We start from the raw sequence: 24,502 nt of genomic DNA on the forward strand, positions 1-24,502 counted from the left end.
ACCACACTTTAGTCCTCAGTCTCAGTTTCGTAGCAACAATTCCAACATGTCCTTCGTGTGCAATAGCTAGTACTTGCTGTCTCAGAGTTTGGGGAATAACAATGCGAGTTCCACGCAAAACAACTTTGCCGATGGCACACAGTTCGTCTTTTACTGGAATATATTTAACACATTCTTTGTTGTTCCAGACACCTTCACGAATGCATCGCCTTACTTCACTCAGCTCAGCATCACGATGGGAATGTTCCTCTACTTCTCGTGTTGTCATAGCTTTTGGGGTGGCTGTCTGGGCTAAGTGTTTAAGTGTGGAACCGTTCACAAGCCCATACAATCGCCAGCGCCTCGCGCTTTGTCTGGCTGTATCTGCGTTCTGCATCCGTTAGACTTCGACTAGCATACATAGTGACCCTGAACTCTCCTTGCTGCTCCAGAGCAAGAACGGCGCCCAAACCCACAGGACTTGCATCAGTGATTACACGAGTCTCAGCATCTTTGTCGTAATATCCAAGAACCTCTGCTCGAGCCAGTTCATTTTTCAGCTTCTGAAATGCTGCTGCTTGCTCTGATCCCCAGTGGAACACAATATCCTTCTTTGTCAGTCTTCGCAGTGGCTCTGACAGTGTCGCAAGATTTGGAATAAACCTTCCACTGTAATTTACTAGACCTAAGAATGACCTGACTTCTGAAATCGATTCTGGTTCTCTTGCTTCGACTACTGTCTTCACTTTGTCAGCGGCCACACCCACTCCTCGACTTGACAGGACATGGCCCATGACTGTCAACTGACTCATGGAGAATTGGCACTTTTCTAAGTTGAGGGTAAGGCCGCATTTACGTACACGCATCATCACTTTTCGCAGGCGTTCATCATGCTGGTCATGTGTTGCACCATGCACTATAATATCATCTGAGATATTGTGTACCCCTTCAATACCTTGCAATGTCTGCTGGATAACCTGCTGGTATTTCTCCGGAGCTGCTGATATCCCAAACATCAATCTTTTATATCGGTACAGACCTTTGTGTGTGATGAATGTGGTAATCTCACGGGATTCTTCAGATAATTCAATTTGATGGTACCTCCATCTTAAGCCCAGCTTGCTGAACACTTTACTATTGTTCATGTCTTGAAGTACTTCATCAATGGTTGGAATGGGGTATTGTTCACGTTCTACCGCACAATTTGCTTGTCTCATGTCTACACAAATACCCCGTTCACACTAATAAAACATGTCTAACTAAACAAAGTTTAATGAAACCCTGTTTAATAAACCCTGGTTAACTGATTGACTGGTTCACACTGAACAGCAAGAGTTGACAACAACGCAGCCTCATGTTCATGCTCAGCCTCGTGTTCGTGTAATTGACGTAAAATGTTACAAACTCAGATAGCCACAACATGTAAAATGTAAACAAAATGGCGGATGGGCGAAATATTGTGCTTTTGTTTTGGAAGAGACAGAGAGAAGAAAGCCGAAAAGTCGCGGAAAATCGCGCAAAGCTGTTCAGGAAGCGACTCTACCGATACCTCCGCCGCAGATGTCTTGTGTCATCTGTATTTTTAATGTGGTTGACGCGACAACTATTTCAATGCGCCCCAAGTTTACGTGGAGTGGAGTTTGGAGTAAAAGCAGGTCTTAGTCCTTTTGGGAGGAGACCTGCCAAGGCTGGAGCGATGATGATTGGGCAGAGAACTTCAGGATGTCGAAGGATTCGTTTGAATATCTGTGCGCTGAACTATCACCCCATATCGCGAAAAGGAACACGAACTTTCGTAAAGCCATTGCAGTTCGCCATCGCGTTGCAATTACTTTGTATTGACTTGCCGACTCCGCTCGCTACAGAACTATTGGAAACTTGTTTGGCGTTGGAAAATCCACCGTATGTACCATCGTGAAACAGGTATGCGAGGTACTTTCAGGTATTCTTCTTCCTCGGTATATTTTCTTTCCGCAAAATGAGCATGAAGTACAAGATCAGATCGATGGCTTTAGAGATCGTGCGGGGTTTTCCCCAAGTAGTGGCCGCTCTTGACGGTTGCCATATCCCTATCATTGCACCTTTCCAAAGTCTGGAAGATTACGTGAATCGAAAAGGATTCCACGCAGTAACACTGCAGGGATTGGTTGACAGCAACTATCGTTTTATTGACATTTTTGTTGGATGACCGGCGAAAGTTCACGACGCGCGGGTATTTAAAAATTCACCGCTTTTTTCCCGCTGTTGTGCGAGGACTTTCCTACCGCTTCAATTATCTCGAGTCATATCAGGTGTGAGAGTTCCACCCTTGATAGTTGGGGACTCTGCATATGCCCTCAGCGACTGGCTAATGAAGCCGTATACTGATAATGGGAACTTAACGCGAGAACAAGTGAATTTCAACAAGACTCTGAGCATGACAAGAGTGGTGGTGGAGAATGCCTATGGAAGGCTAAAGGGTAGGTTCAGAAGAATTGCAAAGAGGCTGGACCTTAACGTTGAGACTGTTTGTCTTGTCATTGCTGCCTGTTGTGTGTTGCACAACTTCTGTGAAGTCATGGGTGAAGACTTTAATGAGGAGTGGCTGCAAGGTGTGCAGCTCCATCTTGGTGTTTACCCGGTCAATCCAAACCAAGGACAAAACAGGAATGCTGTAGCCATCAGAGAAGCCATCAAGGCATCTTTATTGTGATTGCTGTGTGAATAGCCTCCCATGCAGACATTGTTTTGGCTTTCCAGGCAACCTCTCCTAACAATGTCTGCTTGGGAGGCTAAAAAACAAAACAAAGTGGTAACTTTATTACCAACACAAATTACGGTGCAGACCTGTGTTAAATTTTGCTTATAAAATTGTTGTAGCTGTAAATTCTATGGTCATGCAAGTTTAATTAAAGAAAGAATTTAGCTATTACATGTACTTTGTGAATCCAGAAACCATGATCAATTCAATAATTTTCTACTTTGACATTTTAATTGTGTATTTAACAATCACATGCAAGAGAAAACCACACACACAAAAAAGCAATCAACATACTTAATTACCATTTAAAGCTGGCTCGAGCCACACTCTGATTTATCTCATTTAGGGATTCTTTTCAATCTAGGGAATTTTTTCAAATTTCAGAAGGGCATCTTTGCCTCTTTATTAAAGACTCACCACTCCCACCCTAACCAGGTACTTACATTCTTATGACTATAAAACATCTTGCAATCTTGCATCCTTTACAGAGCATTTGCTCAGCACTGCAGTCTATTTGTGTGGGGGTTAAATCTAACATTGAATTGTCATTTTAAGCTGTTGTAGCTGTTTTGTTGCATTTGTTTTATAATAATAAAGTATTCTTAAATCAACAATATACAGAAAAAGAGTACTCTATTCTGATTATCCAATTATAGTGTGATATGAAATAATTTACTATTAACTGAATTGAGGTGAAATCAAATACTTAAGAGGGTATATCAGTTATGGAAGAGTACTATACATACATGACATACTAGATTTGAATTGTATGAAGGCCTACAAAAGTTTGTTTTCAGCAGTAAATTTTTAAAAAATTCATACAGACTGAATTTGTTCCTGTGAAAAAGCAAGACATTGAAAATCACAAAACAATAATTCATGCCAGACTGTTAGAATATTATATCAGCTGGGGTAGTGTAGTCACATGGATTGAATTATTTTACAAATACTGTGGCTCTGTTTAGGTCCAAATATTCAACTCCACGATGTGACACAGTCCCTTTAGTAACTTACAGTTAATTCACAGAATTTTCACCCACCAGTAACTTGAAAAAAAACTCTTGTGAAAATTTATTTTAAACTGACTTTGAAACCTTCTCTGAGCCTGCAAGCAGCTGAGAGCAGTAAGAAGAGGTTGTATTTCTTACAGTGCATTCAACACCTCTGACTGGGAGAAGGGTCGTATGATTGATAATATAAATCAAGTGTATTTTCAGGGAGTAACAAGAATGCAATAATTGCAGTTTCCATAGTGTAAGAATTTTGTGTCCCGCTCAAGTAGAACTTGATTCTTATTTTTGTACTCAGGTTAGTTCATGTGATTTCTTGTTCATATATATACAGTTTATAGGCATGTATATGTTGTAGTTTAATTTTATACTTGGTTCAAATTTTATTTTCCTTTGTTCTCGGTCATGTTCAGCTCTCTGGTGTTTTTAGCTAATTAGTTATTTCAGGGAGTTCAGGTAACCCTTAAACAAGTTTATCAAATCAGTTTTTTACAAATGACTGTAATTCCTAAATTATGGAGTGATAAAGTTGTTGTTGTTGTTGTTCATGTTAATGTATGAAATATGTACTACAACATATACATTATCGTCATTGTATTTTGAGGTGGACTCTTGGTGAATTGCAATTCCTGCACATGAAATAAGCAAAGCTCTGTTGATTCTGTATTGACTACTACATTTGTAAATTGAGGAATATTGGAATTCCCTGGGAGTTAGATTTAGAAAAATAATGTGGAATAAGTACTGAAATCACAGGAGTTCTTAGTAGCAAACAAGAACTGTAGGAAATTCTTCAATAATAGACACATACATAACATTAAGTGTATTTCTTGGGGGAATCCCATGTCTGACCCCCTACGGTGGCCCATAAGTGCAAAACACAACACAAACACTGAAAACACAACACACACAAACTGAAAACACAAAACACACACTAAAAACACCACAAACTTATTTGAAATGCAATACATTTATCTGAAACACAACACACAACTAACAACACAAACACTGAAAACACAACACACACAAGCTGAAAACGCAACACACTTTCCTGTGTTTGTGTTGTGTAGGTGCATGGCCCATAAGTGCAAAACACAATGTGTTGTGTCTCAGATAAATGTGTTGTGTTTTCAGCTTGTATGTGTTGTGTTTTCAGTGTTTGTGTTGCGTTGTTAGTTGTGTCTCAGATAAATGTATTGTGTTTCAAATAAGTTTGTGGTGTTTTTAGCGTGTGTTTTGTGTTTTCAGTTAGTGTGTGTTGTGTTTTCAGTTTGTGTGTGTTGTGTTTTCAGTATTTGTGTTGTGTTTTGCACTTATGGGCCACGGTACTGCATGACCAGTGCATTTTAACGGATTTATTTACGGATATGATATGTACCAGTAACAGAGAAAAGTCACATGCCTCATTCCTCATGCAGCCGAGGAGATACACTACAAATGTGCACAGACTCGATACTTAAAATATCCGTCCAACATTAAAAGCAGGCTTAGGAAACCCAAGCTTGATATTTGAATAGTATTGAAAAAGGCGTTTAAAAATATGAGCCAAATCATTTGAGGAATGAATCACAGCGAATGAACTAACGATAATGCCGTCAAATTAAACAAGAAATATAATTTCAAGGAATGAACGTTTTAAAATCGCTCATAAGCTGGTCTAATTTTTTTCTAACGGCTCACACAAAATGACAATACCGAACTGGAAACCGACGCCGGTATTTACTAGTTTCTACTTATGCAGAACCTGCGCCAGTTTCAGGAGAAATTCTTGATCCTCCTTCCTTCGCTTCTCCGCTCTTTCTTCCTCTCGTCTCTCTCTTGCCGCTTCAGCTTCGATGAAGCTCTTGTCAGCCGCTTGCTGATACTCCATAAAGGACTCAAACATTTTGTCAAATTTTGTAAAGACATCAGACGCGGTTTTCCTCTTTTTATTTGCCTTTAAGACGGCCGACTGACGGGATACCGGCTTCTTTGTTTCATCGGCTTCCGTTACACCTGAAGGAACAAGTTACATGGCGACCGCCAAAACTTCAAACGGTTGCTTAAACGTGAAAGCCAAGAGAGACATAAAATATGATAAATTGACTTTTGGTTTAGTTATCTCAATATTACACTGTAATATATGGATACACCTGTCTCTTATCTCCTTGTACGCATTCAAAAACTCTCCAAACGTATTGATTGATTGATTATTACTTTTTTTGAGATGTCAGATTTTAGAGTTTATATTGTAGATTAATAATTGTTGTTAACGAGACTGTTGTCCCCAATATTAGCTTGTGCCTGTGCTGCTAAATATTTTTGACACTGAAATACACCCTATGCATAACGAGAAGAGACTGGGAGCGATAAACGTGAAAACGAGGCTAGTTGGGCCTTGTTAGCTCGTGTTAAAAATATGGCCGCTCATGACTCTGTAAGTAGCCGTCTTTCTCAGATTCTTACAGAGGAAGATATCCCAGGAGCATCGCTTCAAGGAAGAAATCCGACTGCTCTAAAATCAGATGAACTTCGTTTTTGGTTAAAATGTCGTGGCGATCCAGCAAAGGGGTTAAAAACAAAGGCACAATTGGCGAAAAGGCAAGTACAGTATTTGTCAGTCGTGCGTGATACTTCTTAGAATTAAACAGATTTTAATATCGTACAAGAAGATCAAAGGATTTTAGGAATTACTTTTCGAAATGAAATGTTGATGAAATGATTAATAGTTTTTCAACTTTTCATTTTAAAGAGTTCTTGAATATGTTGCGTCTGGTCGTGATAAAGATGTTGTGGATCCCGATAAAAATCTGTTATACACGCGTCGGAAGGAGAGACAAGAACAACTCGCTCAAAGTGATGCGATGCCTGAGGAAAGAACTGTTGAATTTCCATCAGCTGGATGGTCTACAAATTTGCAACGCATGCCATTATTCACAAGGGCAGAGATGGAATTACATATTTCTAAATCTGGAAAAAACTTGGACAAAAATAAACAGAACCATGCGGTTCCAACAAGCATGAAAAAGGCAAAAACATTTCTTGTTGATGAATATCTGAAGGACTTAACTTGCGCAAGTGACGACCATAATTTCTTTTTTAAATGCTTGTGTTACCATAGTTTCAAAAAAAATGAGCCACCCCATAAATTACAAGTTGCACTTTGTTTAGTAACTGGAGCTGTTAAATATGCCTCATGTACATGTGTAGCAGGAACTGTTGGTTTTTGCAATCATGTGCTGGCTGTTATGATGAAACTCTGTAAGTTCAGCTTGTATTGTTGTCAAGATATCAAGGACTTGGAAAATGACTCTGCTATGACACAAGTTAAGGCATGCACTTCAAGTTTACAACTATGGCACAGGCCTGTAAGAGGGGATAAAATCAAGCCCCAACCTGTCATGGAACTTGAGGTAAAAAAGGTGAATTTAGATGCAGAATATAACCCTGATAGTGGAGTAAGGTGCTTGTTGTATGAAGCTAGGAAAAATTTGGGTACACAGGCATCTGATGAGGCTTTGTTAAAAGACAAACTTCAAAAGATCAACCCTAAGTTTTCCCTGTCTCAAATTATGTCTACTGGTTGTACCAACTTACAGGAAACAAAATTTGGAAAATGTCCAAGTGGCTCCTATGCAAGTTACCAGTTACAGTTCACAGAGTCTAATTTTCAAGTTTTCTGTAATATTGACTCAATGCCAAGAGTAGACTGTCATAATGAACAAAATGCTATTTCTGTATATCCTCCATTTCCTTTGCAACAATCTGAGCCATATGAAAAGCCAGATGATTTAAGAAGCAGCCAGGAAGCACTCCTGGAACATTTGATTGTTGATGAGGTAAAGCTTAATACCATCGAGAAGAAAACAATTGAACAAGTAGCATCAGAAGAATGGCAGGCAGAAAGAAAATTTCGGTATACAGCATCTAATTTCTATACAATTGTAAAAAGGCAAAGGAATCATGACACTCTAGTAAACAATCTGCTTCATCCCAAACCATTTACTGCCAAACAAACTGCACATGGGAAAACCTACGAGCCTGTAGCCTTAAAGGAGTATAAAAAATATATGTTTTCAACAAGGAATCCAGTTTCAGTGTTCAAAAGTGGTCTTGTTGTCAGTATGGCCTCTCCCTTTTTAGCAGCATCACCAGATGGCAAGGTCATTGACCGAGGCTGTAGCAAGCCTTTTGGGTTGGTAGAGGTTAAATGTCCTTACACAAAATGTCATGTTAGTCCCTTAGAAGCATGTGCAGATGAAAGTTTCTTTGCAGAAAATGTAAATGGAAAGCCAAGGCTGAAAAGGGGGCATCAGTACTACTTCCAGATACAGGGTCAACTAGGTATTACAAGAGCAAGTTGGTGTGACTTTGTTATCTATACTAACAAAGGCATAAGTATAGAGAGGATCATAATTGATCCTCAATTCTGGGAAGTATTGAATGAAGGCCTAAGGAACAGCTATTTTGAATATTTCATAGCACCAGCCTCTGTAGAGTTTAGTAAGCACTAGAAGGGTTAACTACCACAATCTAATCTTGTCATGAGTAAAGAGAATTGTGTCTCATACCTAACTGGATATGTTTAAACCAACATGGTCTGCATAATAAGATAGCTTTGAGGATAAAGCTTTTGTAAGTTTAGTACCTCTTTATTATTTGATTTTAAGATCTTTGGAACTACATGTAAAACTTCATCTTAAAGTGTTTGGGACTGAAAGCAAGCGAATCACATCCTTAGTTTTAGTTGGTTTAGAAAATAGTTAACCTGAGAGATATCATGAAGTTTACATTTATTAAATTGACTGAAATTCTGTAGTGTACCTCAGAGCTCTGTCTAACTCAGTGTTAAGTGGAAATGAGAGGGTCCTGAATGTTACATAAAAAGGCACAGACACTCCACATTTGGTTTACTACCCCAAACAAACTGAGGGGTACAACACTATCCCATAAGTGAAAATTCTTGATTTTGTTGATAGCCCGTTCAACATATATTCTAACAGAAGCAATTTCTTGAGTCTTGATAACATCTTGTGCTGTCATTTGGCTATTGGAACCTAAAAAGGGGGGAATGTTTAGGGTTACACCCAGTGGGAGTAGGTCTTCAATTGTAAAACCTTTATCGGCCATCACGGTGTCACCATTGTCAAACTTCAACTTCAGGAAACCACTTCGTTCAACAATTTCACGATCGGAAATGCTTCCACTATATAGCTGACTGATAAAAGTTATAGCTCCACTGGGAGCAATTCCAACTAAGCCTTTTAGAGTTACATGGTTCTTATAGGAGCTGAACAGTTTGGAATTCAACAGAAGGCTAGAAGGCATTTGGCATCTTATTTCCGTACAATCGATTATTACACGGGTGGAAGAGTACTTCTCTTTAAAGCTGTCATGCATTGTAGCTCTTATGACCTCCCTATTAGGCCATATAGATACTTGACCAAATTTTAAATTTCAATTTTAAATATATTTAATCCAAGAAAGGAATGTTCTGCTTACTGTCGATTGTGAAATACCAAACAAGTGAGCCAGATGTTTTTCTGAAAATCCTCTTCTCAGTCTGCACAGAACAAGGAAGAACTCCTCTCTGGGTTCTAAGCTTCTTCGTCTACCTATGCTAGTACATCCCTCTGGTTCCTCGTTTCCACCATCGTAAAACTCCTTTTGGACAGTTCTTTCTTTTGATGAACAGTACCTGATGTTTTCTCCTTTCGATACAGTATTTAAAAATTCAAACACAGCATTAAATGTTGCTAAGTTAGGAAATCCAGTATAAAAGGCAATGTCCTCGTCGGTAGTAAAATTGCGTGGTTAAAAAAGGCGGGAATCTTTAAGATTCAACTGGCGTTTTAATACCTCTATTTCAGCCTTTAACTTCGCATTTTCGAGTTCAAAACCTCGAATACTTACAAGTTCTTTAACTTCACCTGTTTGATCTCCACACGAATTTAAGCTGCTTTCCACATCAGGATAACTAATAGCTGCCGATGAAGTACAGGTTTCAAAAGTTGCTTTAGCTGCATTTGCAGTTGTTTGACTTTGACTTTGAGATTGTTGCAACTCCTTGTTTGAACACCCTGTTATAGAAGAAATATTGCGACATTTAGGAGGTGCTCTCTTTTTCGGAGAACCTGCTTTGGACCACGAAAATCGAGATGGAATTACCCCTGCCTTCACATAAACACGCTGACCTCCAACAGCTTTAACCAAGTCCTCGGGCTTAAAATGACGAGAACAGACCTTCGTGTTTTCGCTGACTCTAAACTCTTTTCCTTCGTCTCGACGAATGGCATGGAGCCAACGCTTTTTTAGGATAGTGTCGTCCGGAAATTTAAAGTAAGAAATTTTCTCCCCACTTTCGGTTCTGTACTTCTTTTTGGTACAGTTTGGCACGCAACAGTTTTGCGGCATTTTCAAAACCTGGCGCTCTTCACATCAGGCGGCCATTTTTATTTACTTGGCCCAACTAGCCTCGTTTTCAAGTTAAACGCTCCCAGTCTCTTTTCGTTCTGCATAGGGTGTATAAAGTTCTTGTTGTGACGTTACTTTTACAGACGACGATAGATGTTACTTTTGAACACCATTGTAATGTCTGGCCCTCCAATCGGAGAGCATTTTATAACTCTTACCTGTCACCGCTGTCACACAGTTGAAAGGTTTCTCAAGGTTTTCGGACCTTTCGTTGCTGCTGCCAGGGATGTTTACGTTCGGCTCAACGTTTTCTGCTTTTGTTTTTTCTCCATCACCGTCGCCATCAATGGAAATTGTTGCGGACTTTATAATCACCTTTGGTTTTGTACATGGCTTGTGCGACATTAGCTCGTCCACTTCGTCGAAGAAAGCCGGCTTCTTCTTTGGTGTGGCATTTCCCGTCTTGGTGCATTCGTCTTTGTAACTTCTGTAGGCGCTTATCAGAGTGTGAATTCGTGTCTTACAACTGCTGTCGTCTCTGTCTTCGTAGCCAGCAGCTCGAAGATATGCCGCAATTTCTAGCCATATAGACTTTTTTCGTGTACATGATTTTAGCTTAAGCTGGATATTTTCGTCTCCCCACTTTTCAAGCAACAGGAGGGTTTCTTTATGCTCCCAAACTCTTCCGCGCGTTTTGGTTTCTGTCGCCATTTTGAATAGGTTTTATCAAACATGATTGTTAAACTACCTGACGAGGTAGTTTTGTTAAACACGGTTTAAGACGCGTTTTCTTAAACGCGCCCGCAGTGTGAACGGCTAGTCCTCATAAATATGTTTATCAAAACAAGTTTAAAACATGTTTAAGCTTTGGTGTGAACGGAGTAAAAGTCTCACTTCCCCATTGGGTTTTGGAACTACAACTACAGGGCTGACCCACTGAGATGGACTGTTTACTTTCTCAATGATGTCTGTGTTCTCCAGTTCGTCTAATTTCTTCTCGATTTTGTCTCTAAGATTGAATGGTGGTCTGCGCAGAGGCTGAACCACAGGTGCCACATTCTCTTTTATATGCAACTTAAGCTGATATCCTTTTAGCTTTCCTACTCCTGTAAAACAATCTTTGAATTCTTCTACAATGTCGCTGCTTACAGAGTTTATGGAACTTCCTATCTGAAGCCCTCTAAGGTTGATTGCTGTACTTCTTCCCAATAGGGGTTGTCCTGTCCCATCAATCACTACAAACTCTGCCTCACAAACTTTGTCACCCAGCACTACTCTTGCTTCGAAACAACCGATAACTTCTAAAGGCACACTACTCCCATAAGCATACAGCTTCTTTTTCCACCTATAGGATTTGCATTCAATCTTCTGGGATTTTAGCTCCTCCCATGTTCCTTTATCAATCACATTAGTGCTTGCCCCAGAGTCAATAAGCATTCGCACAGAAATCCCTCCAACTAACACATTTATCATCCCACCTGTAGTTCCTCTGCCCACAGTGAGTGCGTAATCGTCATCGTCGCTCTCCACTCTCAAGTTGTCATCATCAATCGAGTTCACATTCGTTCTCCTTTTGTCTGGCACATCTCGTGGAGAAAATCTTTTGTTTCTGGTGACAGTTTTGGTTTGGCAAACCTTAGCAAAATGTCCTATCTTGTGACACCTCTGACACTCGGCATTTCTTGCTGGACAACAACTGTGACGACTAAAATGACCTTCTCTGTCACAACGATAACATTTGGCTTTCGTTTCTCTTCCTTTGAACTGGACAGCGGTTTCTCCACGTTCGATACGGTTAACTCGTTGACGATCATCTTCCACACCAGTCATCATCGTTTACAACTGAATATCTACTGCCTCAAAAGATCGAGCGATTTCTTGCACCTTTTCCAGAGTTAGATGGGTTCCCTCTAACAATAATTTCCGCCGCAAGTCGTCTGATCTGCACTTGTCGATGACCTGATCGCGAATCGGCTCGTCTGCGTTACCCCAATTACAATTTTCCGCCTGGTGTCGTAACCGAGTAATAAACTAATCGACCGTCTCTCCTCCCTCCTGTTTGAGATTTCTGAAGACGTGTCTTTCATATGGCTCATTTAACCGCGCGCTAAAATGAGCATCAAGTGTGCGTAGGGCTTTCTGATATTCGTCAGCATTGTCTTCACCTACATCTGCCGGCGGTCCTGGATCTTGCAGGGTTTCGAATAATTCTTGCACTTCACTGCCAGCACTGTGTAACAGCAAACCTTTTTTTCGAGCGCTGTTGGTGATTCCTCTTGCTAAGAGGTAATATTCAAAAGATTTTTTCCCGTTTTTTCCACCGAGGAGCAACTGAGGTAATCGCGCCTTTACAGTCGAACGGCAAAATTCCTCCAAACTCAACACTTGCCGCTGCCATGTTGATTTATGCGAAGGTATTGAACATCCTCGTCGCCAGTGTTGTATTCTGTCCGTAACTACGTCTCTTTAATCACATATAAGATAACTAATAACAAACGAATTCAATCGACCTCTCTCGCTCGTCGCTCCACGTGTCATTACCTCCTCAGGTCATGTGACCGACACAACAGCTACCTTAATAACAAAAGTCATATATATGTAACATGTTTACCCTCGTACGTAACCTGCATTTGGGATCAGCGTCAAAAATACTTCGGTAAAACCTCAGCTAAAAGCGACGTAAAAACTCCAGCAACGATGTAGGGCAAATTTCACTGGAGTTTGTACTATTTCGAAAACATGTTCTCCAACATTCTACCGCTGCCTACCGTTATCTCGTGTCACTTGTTTAGAAAGTCGGCTTGTCTTCGAACAACGCCATTTCTCGCTACACGGTCAAGAAGATAATGCCTCATAAAGTACTGAGGAAAAATAAAATCGTCCTTTTAGTATTATGTTGTATTATCATATAATTAAGATAACAACTTGGGGTCTCCTTAATGCTGTTCAAATGCAATTTTATACGTTACAACCAGTGACTTTCAACGTGCCGCACTTAATGTTCTATTTCTGTCTAAGATTGCGTGACCTCATGGATAACCTAACCCAGAGATAGTTTTTCAATGGCTGTTGAGGCCTAGTTTTTAAAAATGAAAAAAAAAAAACCTCTTATAGGTCGACTTAGAGTATAAGATTTTAAATTTAAATTTGAACGGATTTGAAATGTTAATTATATTTTACTCGATGACCCTTAAAGGGTTTCTCTGAACGCGAAAGTGTGAGGTGTTCCCTGTGCGTGGTGGATGATGGAAGATTTTTGGCCATCTACTCAAGGTGGAAAAGATTTCCTATGCAGGTCTTAGTTAATTGCCTTTTACTAGATATGGCATAGATGAACACAAATCTTGTTATGCATTCGATTCGACAATAGCATTGTCAAATGTTTAATTGGAACGTCGAACTGCGCCATTGTCGAATGTTAGGTTGTAGACTAAGGCCCTGTCTATACGTCGCATTTAATGACACGAATTTAATTGATGAATTTTTTTCGTCTGGGAGACGAAATTAAATGTCAGTTCATTTTAGACGTCGAATATAATTTCGATGTCGTTTTGTGCCTGCATTGACTTTGATCGGCGGACAACTTCCAAAAACAACATGGCAGCGTTCAGAGAGGCATTAATGCTAAAGATTGCTCAGGCGAGGCGAAGGCGTAGGAATTTGTCTTTTCAGATGTCAACGCTTGTAGCAGTAAGACGAAAATTCAGGCTTCGACTGCTGGCTTTATTATGTTTATTACTGCAGCAAGCGGGAGAAGAAGAGGGACGTTTTGATAGCGAAGACGTTTCATCCACCAAATTTACCAAGATAGATGCTTCTGGGCTCCGAGGAGTGGATGTTCGTGTATAAATTCTTGCACAAGGAAGACAGTACCCAACTCGCTTCCCCGGCTCCCATCCCTTCGCGTCTTCATCCAGTTCAGCCACAGAACATTCCAAACGAACACATACAGGTCTGTCACATGAAATACAACTGTATTTCGTTTCAGCCTCGCATGACCAACAAGTCTGACTCAACCTTTTTCGGAAAAGGACTCCAGCAGTCGCCATGTTTTCTATTTTCGCGGGAACTCTTCTCCCCTTACCCATGCCATGCAGGTGGAAACTGTGAGCGTGGGCTCAAAATTAACAGGTGGAATAATTTATGTCGTCGAAAAATAATGTATGCATTTACTTCGATGCGACTGAAAAGCGGCGTTTAAAACTGACACGCATTTCAGACGTTTTATCCGTCTGGGGCACACGGATAAAACGTCTAGGACGAATTTAATTTGCCAGACGAATTTAAATCGTTTTAGACGTCGCTTTACTGTCGAAGAAAATTGCTGGAATTAAATTCGTGTGAATTAAATTCGTCTCTAATGCGACGTATAAACCACGCCTAAGAGGTGTAATCTAATGCAAAACTGCCAATAGACGTTGCATTTTACAGGCCTTTAGTGTATATTTTTGATTGGGTGGGGGACAATGAGAGTGCAACCGCCACTGTTTTCGTTTGTAAACCCAGTGAGAGAAAGTTTTGCTAGGAAAGTCTAAGTGGACTGTTTGCCAGATGAGGTGTAATTAGAAAGCGAGGTAAACACGACCTTAACGTCAAAATGTCTGAAAGTATTATGAAATGCAGGCAAAAGCGGATTGACGTTCTAGCTTTTCGAATCATTTGGGCTAACAGGGCTGGAAGCATTCCGGATATCTTTATCCGGACCAAAATTATCAAGTTAAAATGTACTTATTGATAACTTAACTTAACCGAACTCTCCGTGGCAACTGCAACATGAAATGTGTAATTAATGTGTTCTTCGTTCTAAACTGATAAAGACACGTATTTTACACCTGTTCGCTTGCATGTCAAGGCGTTACCATGGTTACGTCAAAACAAAACGGCAAACAAGGAACTGAAGGGTGTTAGGTTCTTGAGTGTCAGGTTTCGTTGGAGACGCCGTTGAAATTTGTGTCGATCGCTCGCTTTGCTTCGTTTCGAACCCTTCAGTCGCTGGAAACATCTTTTCTAAGCACATAACGGTGTCCTTATTTTTGGGATTATTCTTCACACAAGGTATGCAAAATTGAGCACATTTCTCCCCTCAAGATGTAGGTGAAAGAAGGGGTTATGTTGAAATCACGCTCGGGGTTGGAAGTTACATTTGCGATACTCGTCGTGGACTCACTAAAAGGACAAACCATCATGTAAAAGAAAGTTGTTTGCCTTGGATAACTCTTCCACTTTATGCGACACAACTGTGAAATATCTGAATGCCAATTTTAGTCTAGTGGGGGGATTCATTAGAGCAATGTTGGCGAACGGCAAACAACAAATTGTTAAGTTTGCTCTCTGCCTTTCGAACAGTCTTCTGTTAAATTTGAACACGTTTATCGTCGGCTTCTGTTGTAGACATCCTAATCTCGAAATCAGAAATAGATTTTCCCATTTTTGTTTTCATAAAACTTGGATCTTATTATTTTAAACCCATAATGGTCTTGAAGAAGTCATAGCGACTGCTGAATAATGCTAGTTGCATTTTTCTGTCGTACCTAGTAACGGCAACTTATCATTCTAAATAGCGGATCTTTTCAAACTCCGGTTTTCCTCAGTTTGTTTGGTTACCAAATGTCCTCGAGGAAAACTGATCGGTTTTATTATTTAAGAAAACGTTTCTTTAGCCCTAAGTATAAAATTAAGCTAGTTCTCTTCGGCATTAATGATTTATTAGAAAAGAGTTGCTGTGGACTTATTTCGTGTTGAACTGACGCGAGTCTGCTGGGCACAAGGCGTCTTTTAGAGAAGCCTGCTAGCCTTGGCTACTCTTTAATCAATTCTGGTTGAGCAAACCCGTGTCTACAAAACTTATTTTCTGAGACGCTGGGGAATATTAGTCTTCGCAGTGCGCAGTAATGACCCTTGTGATGTTCACGAGATTAAAACATTCAATGCGTTAACCGCTAAAAGCTGTCCCCTCACGGTGGCGACGATAAAATGGGGGGAGGGGGGGAGGGAAGGGGAAACTCACGGAAAATACAGCAAGGGATATGTGGCATGCTTTATGAATTTTGACGTATTGCAGACTTAATCTCGTATTATTTTTGGTAATATCAACAGCGAATCGAATGAGTGGCCGTTTCCCAGAGCTCTAAGTAACAGTCGGTCTTCGGCCTTTGTCCGACCAAATTTTGAATATGTCCGGCCAATTTCCAATTATGATTGGACATGATGTTCGAACAGTTCACCGACGCAATTTGACTTCTTCCCCAAAAGGTATTATCTATCCGTGAAAGTTGCTTAGAGAGATTGTTTGAGGTATATTGGAAAGGTAACTCATAAAGCAGAGGTATTCCAAATAAGTCCCCTATAATACAATGCGTACATCACGATATGTTGTTGGTATTTCATATATGTACCCTGAAGTCTCGCACGGTAATGCCCTTTACAACAGCAAAGGCTGGTAAAAAAACGACATTTAAGTTTAATGTTAACTGGTGGCCTGTTCAAATCCTTTATAAAAACAAGTTTCATCTAATAACTACCTAATAATTTCAATAGCATTAGTTGCCATTAATCTGATGCGAGATGAATGCGCAAGAAAAACAAAACAAACGCTTTTTGTCGATCAGTCACGCTACCACTTTGTGTTCTTTCAAGATAACGGAACTTCTTTCATTTGTGAAGGCGAAAAAAAAACCAAGTGATTTTATTAGGTTTTTAGCATGTTTGGTCAACTCTGAAAGCGCTTGATGTAAGGCCCCGTCCACACGTATCCGGATATTTTTGAATCCGCAACTTTTTCTTTCCGGATACGGCTATCGTCCACACGTATTCGGCAAATTCGCAAGCAAATCCGGAAATTTTTGAATCCGCTCTCCAGAGTAGAAATTTTTTAATCCTATAACATTTTGGATACGTGTGGACGGTCGAATCCGGATATTTTGCAAAACAACTGAGAAATATTTAAATGCTAAGATTGGCCTACTAGGGGATTTTCATTGGAGCAATGTTGATGCGAACAGCAAATAACTAAATTTCAAGTTTGCCCTCTGTCTTTCGAACAATCGTCTTTTAAAAATTGAAAACATTCATCGTCGGTTTCCAAAAGAGTCATCTTGATTTCCAATTCAGCTGTAAACTTTTCGGTTTGCATTGTCAGAGAAAAGAACTTGATTTTTGTCATCTGTTTATTTATTAAAATTTTCTGTTTGAATTTTCAGAAAAAGTGGATCTGATTATTGTTTATCTATGATGGCTTTGAACAAGTCATGCGAATGATGAACAATGCTAGTTGCATTTTTCGGTCGTTTTCTCACATTTTCTAGACATGGTCAAAACTGGACTGTTCTTTACATTTTTTTTCCGTAAAAGTGAACTGCTAACTATGAAAATCTTGAGTTAAATAGTACCATATGAACAGTCCACTTCAGGCAGCGTGAATTTTTTAATAATTATTATTTTTATTTCTTAAATTTCTATTTCTAGTTTATATAGGTATTTAATTATTCTATTATTTATTTTTTTAAAGTTTTTTAAATTTTTTTTTACACTCCGCACTCCGCACTCCGCACTCCGCACTCCGCACTCCGCACTCCGCACTCCGCACTCCGCACTCCGCACTCCGCACTCCGCACTCCGCACTCCGCACTCCGCACTCCGCACTCCGCACTCCGCACTCCGCACTCCGCACTCCGCACTCCGCACTCCGCACTCCGCACTCCGCACTCCGCACTCCGCACTCCGCACTCCGCACTCCGCACTCCGCACTCCGCACTCCGCACTCCGCACTCCGCACTCCGCACTCCGCACTCCGCACTCCGCACTCCGCACTCCGCACTCCGCACTCCTCGTTTTCGGAACAGCCGTATTATAGTGTATGTTAAAACAGTAGAAAGTGTTGAAGACACGTCCTGAATGGCTACTCATACTCTCAATATCCTTTACTTTTCACCCCTGTGCAGCTTACGTGAATTTTGCGTCCGAAAATATTGCAATCGTTGCAGGAATAAATGATATACAATCTTCTTTTTGTACTATAATAACCCACTGTGTTATTATATACTTAAACAGCTATTCACCTCGATGTCGATAACCCGCGATGAATATTTAACATGCTGCGAAGCACTGATAACCACTACCACTCCTGTGAATAGTTGTTAAGTATCTGTTTTATATTGAAGTATTAACTTATTTTGCTAGTGTCGCAGACCACAGCATCAACTATATTAACCTCAGCAAATATATCAACCTCAGCAACTATTACATTATCCAACAGCGACATTAATAATGCAGGCTACAGCTCATTTATATCACCCACTGCCACGTTTCTGCCGACCACCATGACCTCCTTGCATTCGACGATGGAAGCCTCAACCACAAAGTCGCCTGTCCAGCCCTCCACAAATTCACAAACTTGTCCTGTAAGCGGAGAGCCAACTATCAAATCAAGTAAGTAAACTTAGAAATCCTCTGCGAACTCCTTTTCTTCCTTCACCCTTTTCAAGGTTTACTTATTTTGCACTCAATTTAGAGGTTACTTCTTACTCAATTTTTATCTTTCAAAAAAAAAAAAAAAAAGACACCTTCACTGTTTTACCGTTCAATGAAATAACTAATGACAAAGCCGAAAATTTCACAGCGCTCACGCCGGTAAAATGGAAGTATTTCAGTTGTTTGCTTTCCTGTAGTTAGTGCCAGCTCAATTATAATGTAAATCATTCCTTCGTAATACCATTGGCCACTAAAATCTCAGTGGTCTCCTCGTGGTGAAAAAAAAAATAGATAAATAAAAGAGAAGGAAGCAAATAAACATACAAAAAATTATGAAGATAATCAAAACAAACAAACAAAAACAAAGGAAAACCAAACTAATAACAGTAGAAAAGCAAAGGTAAAAACAAAGTAGTTTTTTAATTAAATTTCTATAGGTCATTACAAAATTAATCTTTGTAAGTTCGTTTTCTATGTAAGTAGGAGCCTCTCCTCTACTCAAACGTTTTGTTCGAAACCGTTGCCTCTTTTCTGAGTCCTTAATATTGGCTTCAGTGTACACAATTCCTTCTGCTTTATTTCGTTCAAACGTTTTGGTGTGTTTCAAACCCGATGGACTTTTTACAAACGCCGTCAACGGGTGCCTTTTTCGCAATAGCGTTTAAATTAAAAACAAAATCCATTGGAATGTGCCCGGTCCTGTTTGGCGAGGCCTTAGTTGGCATAGTTTCATACTTAAAATTGCACAACCCTTGGTGTGTTATTTTATGAATTGATCTATCTTCTTTTTCGAATGCTAGAACATTTTTTTTCGCCTCCCACTTTCGTGTCTTCTTGTTCGGCTTGCGCGTATACATATAACAAGACATATATCATACCGTCAGGGCCTGTGCAGCAAATTTTGAGTGGGGAGGGGGGGAGGATTTCTTTCCCACCTTTACTAGTTCGCCCTCAGTTCATTCAATTCGTTTTTTTATTTCTTTGTTGTTTCGCTCTAGAGAAGCGACCCTTTATTTCAACTTTAATGTCGTCAAAACACAAAAAATCGTCATCCTTCAGCAGCACTTTCATGTCACCCAGATATTTGTGTATTGGTCACAAATGATCGAGAAGAATCTACCACTAATTTTCCATACTAAATCATGGATGATATTAATCGCCATGAAGGCGATTATTTCTGGTTTGAACATCCTGTGAAGTTTATCTGTCTTCTTTCCGTTTACTAGGCGTTTGATGAAACATATACGGCTAGACCACATTGTCTTTTTTGCTACATTGCTGGACATTTCGAAAACATGTTTGCATGTTGTGGAAAACTTTATTTATTGGTCAATGGCATTCAGTGGTACTTGATAGTCTGTGCGGGCGAAATTATGAAAAAGTCAATTTAAAAAGAGAGCCGGTAGTGGCATGAAAAAATTATTCAACAAGTATCCCCACTTACAGTGACAATTAAAATTTTCCCCTCTTTCTTTCTTGCTTTATCAACTAATCCATTTTTTATCAAACAATCTCCATTTTTATCAACAAATCAATTTGTTTTCTCATCTTACATCTCCTGTTTTTGACACAATTGTGCTTTATGTTTTATCTCTTCAGCATGCAGCTTGTTTACTGTGAAACACGACTTTCCTTGGAACGTGTTAAAGAATGAGTCATCGTCATCTTACCAGGATATTAAAACAAACCTTTCAGCTACAGTAGGTGTATAAAGTTTTGTTTGAGAGTTTTGCGAACAACCTTAGGCCCCACACCATACTTGAAATCACCTTTACAGTACAATGAAACTGAGGCTCTTCAACTCGGCCATTTCAGGGACGGGCAGAAGAAAGTGACCATGGTTGGAATGTGGTATTTAGGCCCTCATGACCAACTAGCGACACAAGGCAAAAAATATAACTGACTTCCGACAAAAAGCAAAAAGAATTACCGATTAGTGACAAGTTAATACTAACCTAGCTACAACCGACATGGTCCTAAATTATCGACATCTATATTATTCAGATATATCATTACATTCAGAAAGAAGAGCATTCTAACGTAGGAGTTAGCTACTTTGAATTTGAGATTCAGCTAGTTATAGAATATCCTGTCATCAAACTCACTGCCTAAATCTCCGGTTCAAGAGTCACTCAGTTGCTTCCTCTAATATCGTGTTATCTACAACAACAAAAGTTATTTATTTTTAGCAATTGAAATACATATCTAACAATCCCTAACCGCAAATTAACGATGCTATTCGAGGCCGGGGGGGGGGGGGGGGGACAAACATGAGAAAAAATTCTTCAAAAACAAGTTTGACTGAAAAGAGGAAATGACTTAGAGAGCATGCGTATACAGAAACAAAGAAAAACAGTACGATAAGTTATAGGTAAGCCAATTTGGCATTACATCTTACGACTGGAAAAAAATTACACGCGAAAAAACAACAACAAAAGCAAATGCAGCTAAAAAGATTTAATTAAATCCAAATTTATCTATTAGACATGGACATCAACATAAGTATCCTCTCGCATCAAAATGTTCAAGAGCTGCCGATGCAATGCTCTTTTAAATGGTTACTTAGGTAGAGAACGAAGACAGATGGGAATACTATTCATATACTTACACCCAGTCTTGAAAAATTATTTTTCATATGTCTTGTTCTCGAATGTTCAAGATAAAGATTGCCAGTCGCTGAGGAGCTTGAATAAGGTCTATGAGATAACTTTCAAACAAAATCTATTCATCACCGTCAATTTTATTGTCACTGTTCGCACTTCTTCATCAAGTAGAAAGGAAAAAAAAATCTTGACCTAGATAATGACTGTTCCCTACGTTTTTGTAAAATTTCATTACCAAACTATTCAAATGCTTGAGAAGCGTTTTTACAAAGTAAATATTTGTGAATCGTTATGGTTAAACTTTGATCTTGATCAGTAAATTTCTTTCTTTTCTCGTTGCAGTTTTGTAATGTTTTGAAGGACCACGGATCACTGGTGATATTATTAGAACTGACTTTTAACAAGGCCGAGGGAGGTGGGACGATCAATATTTCCGACGGAGTCGATCTTGAAGAAGTACTACGCAATAATATAGAAATATCTACCTTTGAAGCAATCGGTAAGTGTTATTTATTCGTTGAGAATTTCGAGCTCTAACTGGTTTAGGGTTAGATTAGATGTCTGACAAGCGATTATTATGATATAGAAATTGGAAATTGTAAAGTTCACCACCCCACGATCTTTTAATGATGATAAGTTTAGGAAACAATTACTTATCATGAAAGACTTTAGGTAGCTTTAATTATCACCCTCTCAAGCAGACAAAAATGATGTAATCATCAGGTTCAATGAATATTGTCAACATATCTCAGGTGAATAATGCTTTTCAAGTAAAAAGCAATAAAAGCCTGAGTTTTAGTTTGTCAGAAGCCTTTTTTTTACTGAGAGTGCTGCACGAAGTACAAAGATACTCGACTGATAATTCGCAGGCCTGGTTCAAACTTGACTTTCTATCTAATCAGTGGCTATAAGTATGAGCATGAAACAAAAATTTACTCAGAAGATTGTCGAAATTAACTATTAAAAAAGTCAATTAACTAACGCCCCATCAGACCTTTGCTAAGAGTTTCTAGGGAACAACTATTCTGCATGGATAGAGGATGCGTTTTATAGCATGTTCACTAAATATCTTTTTCAATAGCTTTAATTTTTTTTTTTCAGGGGTTTTTTACTCAGATTGGAAACGCAAAGATGGCGAGTGCGAAAAGTGCGGTGAAAACGGAGGAGGTGGACCAATTGAGATTGAAAGAGTCTGTAAGAACGATACACACAGCTGTCGAGGACACAAGAACAAGTCACAACAATCAGAGGATTGTGTAAAATATTGCCCCTCAGCTTCAAGTTTGGGTAGGAGCTTACAATTTTTAAATAGATTTACACGATTTTTTAACTGTATCAAGGGAAATGTCATTTAAAAGCTCCTTCTCCATCGACAGCCATAACTTTCGTTGACTCTTAAATTCCTTGACTTCCCTATAGTGCAGTTATATTTCTGTAGTATCGTTCCTAAGCAAATGACAAATCTGCTGGAAATCTACTGGTCAGGTTATGTTTCATCAGCCCAATGCACAGAACCACAGATTCAGACACAGGAGTAACATTATAACACTACTTACAATACTTATCGAATACGGTGTTACTAACTGTATTACGCTAGTTACATCACCTCATTACCCTTTCTTTTCTCATTTCACTCTTAATTAACTAAAATAAGCGACAAAACCTAGAAAAAAATATGGAACGTTTTTTTCAGTTTTAAAGATGAAACAATTTTTAGTGTAATAGAAAAAATCCGAGCCCCAGATGGGACTTGAACCCACGACCCTCCGTGATCTAGTCGTGATCTAGTTTTCAGTTTTGCCTGGAGAAAAGAAAATATGTACCATTGCAGTAAAGATATAAGGTAAAAAAGAGACGTCTTTATCACTATCATTCATTTGTTTATCTGTTAACTGAACTAATTTGTTTATCTATTCTATCGTTTTCAGTGGTCGCCGCGGTTTCAAACCTTATTCTGGCCATGTGGATCTATCTTTCGTTCAAGTCATGAAAAGTTTTTCATATGGAAAGTTATTCCTGTACATATTTAGAAGGACTCGCATTGTAAATCGTCTATATTAATCGTAGTTTTCTTTTCCTCCAAAAGTCATGTGATTGTCCTATTATTATCACTTTGTCGGGCATTGTGGTGTATTTTAATTTGCGGGCCGAAAGAGATTTCGGCCGGCTGAAATGTATTAAAGCCAGCTCGCACGCATGCGTAACTGTTCAGACTGTTATGTTGTCATTTTTGCAGTTCAATGCTATTCTCTCAGTACCCTCCAAATTGACAATAATGGTTAAAGAGTTTATTTACTTGGGGCATAAATATGTTTTGGGCTCTTCTCAGAGCTCATTTTCGACCCTTGCATAGCGGCTTAGGCTGAATGGGCTGAATAGGCTGAAATGACTCTGAGTTGGGCCAAAAACATATTTATGCCCGCGAACAAAACTCTATTATTTTCTTATCCTTTTTAAATTATATTTTGCTTTCGATCTCGAGTACTTTCTCAGAATTGTTTTTCCAATTAGTAAAGTTATTAGTAAATGTGGGGGGAAATCCCACCTTCCTGTTTGAAGTGCCGGTTTTGACAAATAAAATAGAAACACTCGTGTACTGTCCCTTACCTTGTCTTTTTATATAATAGCTTACAATGGAAACTCAGAGTTATTAATGGAAGCTGCTACGGCTAGCAACTGCGTCAAGCAAAATTCCGGTCACAAAGTGAATTAAGTGCGACTCCGTTATGAACTGAAATTCGATTGCTCGTTTTAATTTATTCTAAAGCGTTACGTGTTTTGAAGTTTGGTAAGTTAAAGTGTGTTGTTTATTTGAGAATGTTGCGGATGATCTGGTATCAAAACAAATTAAGGCTGCATATCATGTCTGTAAATTATTCATGACTTCTGCTACGCGGACAATTATAATTTTGTCTAGATTATTTTCAAATTTTTTTCAAAGCGTTCTAAATTGTACGCTGGGTACAAATAAAAGAATGCAGACTTCATAATTTTGAGCAATCATAATTTCATATTGTTATGATGTCAGCATCGTTATGCGCTTTTGTTTGGCGTAATTAAGGATTTAAAATGTAGTTAAACAAACGAATCTTCGAAGCAATCTGAGAATACATCAATACTTTTATTCCATCGAGCAAAGTATTAATACTTGACACCACCAGTATCCTAGACTTTCTATTCTACAAATATCCTCTCCTCGGCGCTTTCTTTATCATGATGAATATGAATCTGTCTCAAACTCAAAGGTGTTTTCAATGTTTGCTTTTATTTATTGATATTTGCGTTCAACCCGCGCAGTTGGATTTACG

General features: G+C 39.1%; 4 protein-coding genes across 4 annotated transcripts; 2 read left to right on the forward strand and 2 right to left on the reverse strand.

Annotated features, from left to right (window-relative positions):
* Positions 1-3,942: 3,942 nt before the first annotated feature.
* On the reverse strand, positions 3,943-10,933 carry LOC148734773 (uncharacterized). The gene is made up of 2 exons (XM_088754691.1): positions 10,341-10,933; positions 3,943-5,724 (listed from the first exon to the last, which is right to left on the reverse strand). Exons 1-2 carry the CDS (start codon positions 10,831-10,833, stop codon positions 5,459-5,461), a joined length of 759 nt encoding a protein of 252 aa, XP_088610817.1. The 5' UTR covers positions 10,834-10,933; the 3' UTR covers positions 3,943-5,458.
* Positions 6,090-8,387, forward strand: LOC148734774 (uncharacterized). The gene is made up of 2 exons (XM_088754689.1): positions 6,090-6,309; positions 6,461-8,387. The coding sequence occupies exons 1-2, from the start codon at positions 6,128-6,130 to the stop codon at positions 8,220-8,222; spliced, it is 1,944 nt and encodes a 647-aa protein (XP_088610815.1). The 5' UTR covers positions 6,090-6,127; the 3' UTR covers positions 8,223-8,387.
* LOC148734775 (uncharacterized) lies at positions 8,485-10,232 on the reverse strand. Its single transcript, XM_088754690.1, has 2 exons — positions 9,877-10,232; positions 8,485-9,788 (listed from the first exon to the last, which is right to left on the reverse strand). Exons 1-2 carry the CDS (start codon positions 10,120-10,122, stop codon positions 9,660-9,662), a joined length of 375 nt encoding a protein of 124 aa, XP_088610816.1. The 5' UTR covers positions 10,123-10,232; the 3' UTR covers positions 8,485-9,659.
* A 4,106-nt stretch (positions 10,934-15,039) lies between the features above and the next one.
* LOC148734776 (uncharacterized) lies at positions 15,040-23,878 on the forward strand. Its single transcript, XM_088751801.1, has 6 exons — positions 15,040-15,177; positions 18,301-18,549; positions 20,191-20,291; positions 21,537-21,693; positions 22,296-22,481; positions 23,123-23,878. The coding sequence occupies exons 2-6, from the start codon at positions 18,441-18,443 to the stop codon at positions 23,182-23,184; spliced, it is 615 nt and encodes a 204-aa protein (XP_088607927.1). The 5' UTR covers positions 15,040-15,177; positions 18,301-18,440; the 3' UTR covers positions 23,185-23,878.
* The last annotated feature ends 624 nt before the right edge of the window (positions 23,879-24,502 follow it).

The sequence above is a fragment of the Stylophora pistillata genome, chromosome 3, assembly GCF_964205215.1.
Source record: "Stylophora pistillata chromosome 3, jaStyPist1.2, whole genome shotgun sequence".
In the NCBI taxonomy this organism is placed as follows: domain Eukaryota; kingdom Metazoa; phylum Cnidaria; class Anthozoa; order Scleractinia; family Pocilloporidae; genus Stylophora; species Stylophora pistillata.

Excerpts from the sequence above, each read along its gene's own strand:
- LOC148734774 (XM_088754689.1), top strand. The coding sequence starts at position 6,128 with ATGGCCGCTCATGACTCTGTAAGTAGCCGTCTTTCTCAGATTCTTACA. Across the intron at positions 6,310-6,460 it reads AAGGCACAATTGGCGAAAAG|AGTTCTTGAATATGTTGCGT; the intron begins GCAAGTACAGTA and ends TTCATTTTAAAG.
- LOC148734775 (XM_088754690.1), bottom strand. The coding sequence starts at position 10,122 with ATGCCGCAAAACTGTTGCGTGCCAAACTGTACCAAAAAGAAGTACAGA. Across the intron at positions 9,789-9,876 it reads GTGTTTATGTGAAGGCAGGG|GGTGTTCAAACAAGGAGTTG; the intron begins GTAATTCCATCT and ends CTTCTATAACAG.
- LOC148734773 (XM_088754691.1), bottom strand. The coding sequence starts at position 10,833 with ATGGCGACAGAAACCAAAACGCGCGGAAGAGTTTGGGAGCATAAAGAA. Across the intron at positions 5,725-10,340 it reads CTGTGTGACAGCGGTGACAG|GTGTAACGGAAGCCGATGAA; the intron begins GTAAGAGTTATA and ends TTGTTCCTTCAG.
- LOC148734776 (XM_088751801.1), top strand. The coding sequence starts at position 18,441 with ATGACCTCCTTGCATTCGACGATGGAAGCCTCAACCACAAAGTCGCCT. Across the intron at positions 18,550-20,190 it reads AGAGCCAACTATCAAATCAA|CATGCAGCTTGTTTACTGTG; the intron begins GTAAGTAAACTT and ends TTATCTCTTCAG. Across the intron at positions 20,292-21,536 it reads AAACAAACCTTTCAGCTACA|TTTTGTAATGTTTTGAAGGA; the intron begins GTAGGTGTATAA and ends TTCTCGTTGCAG.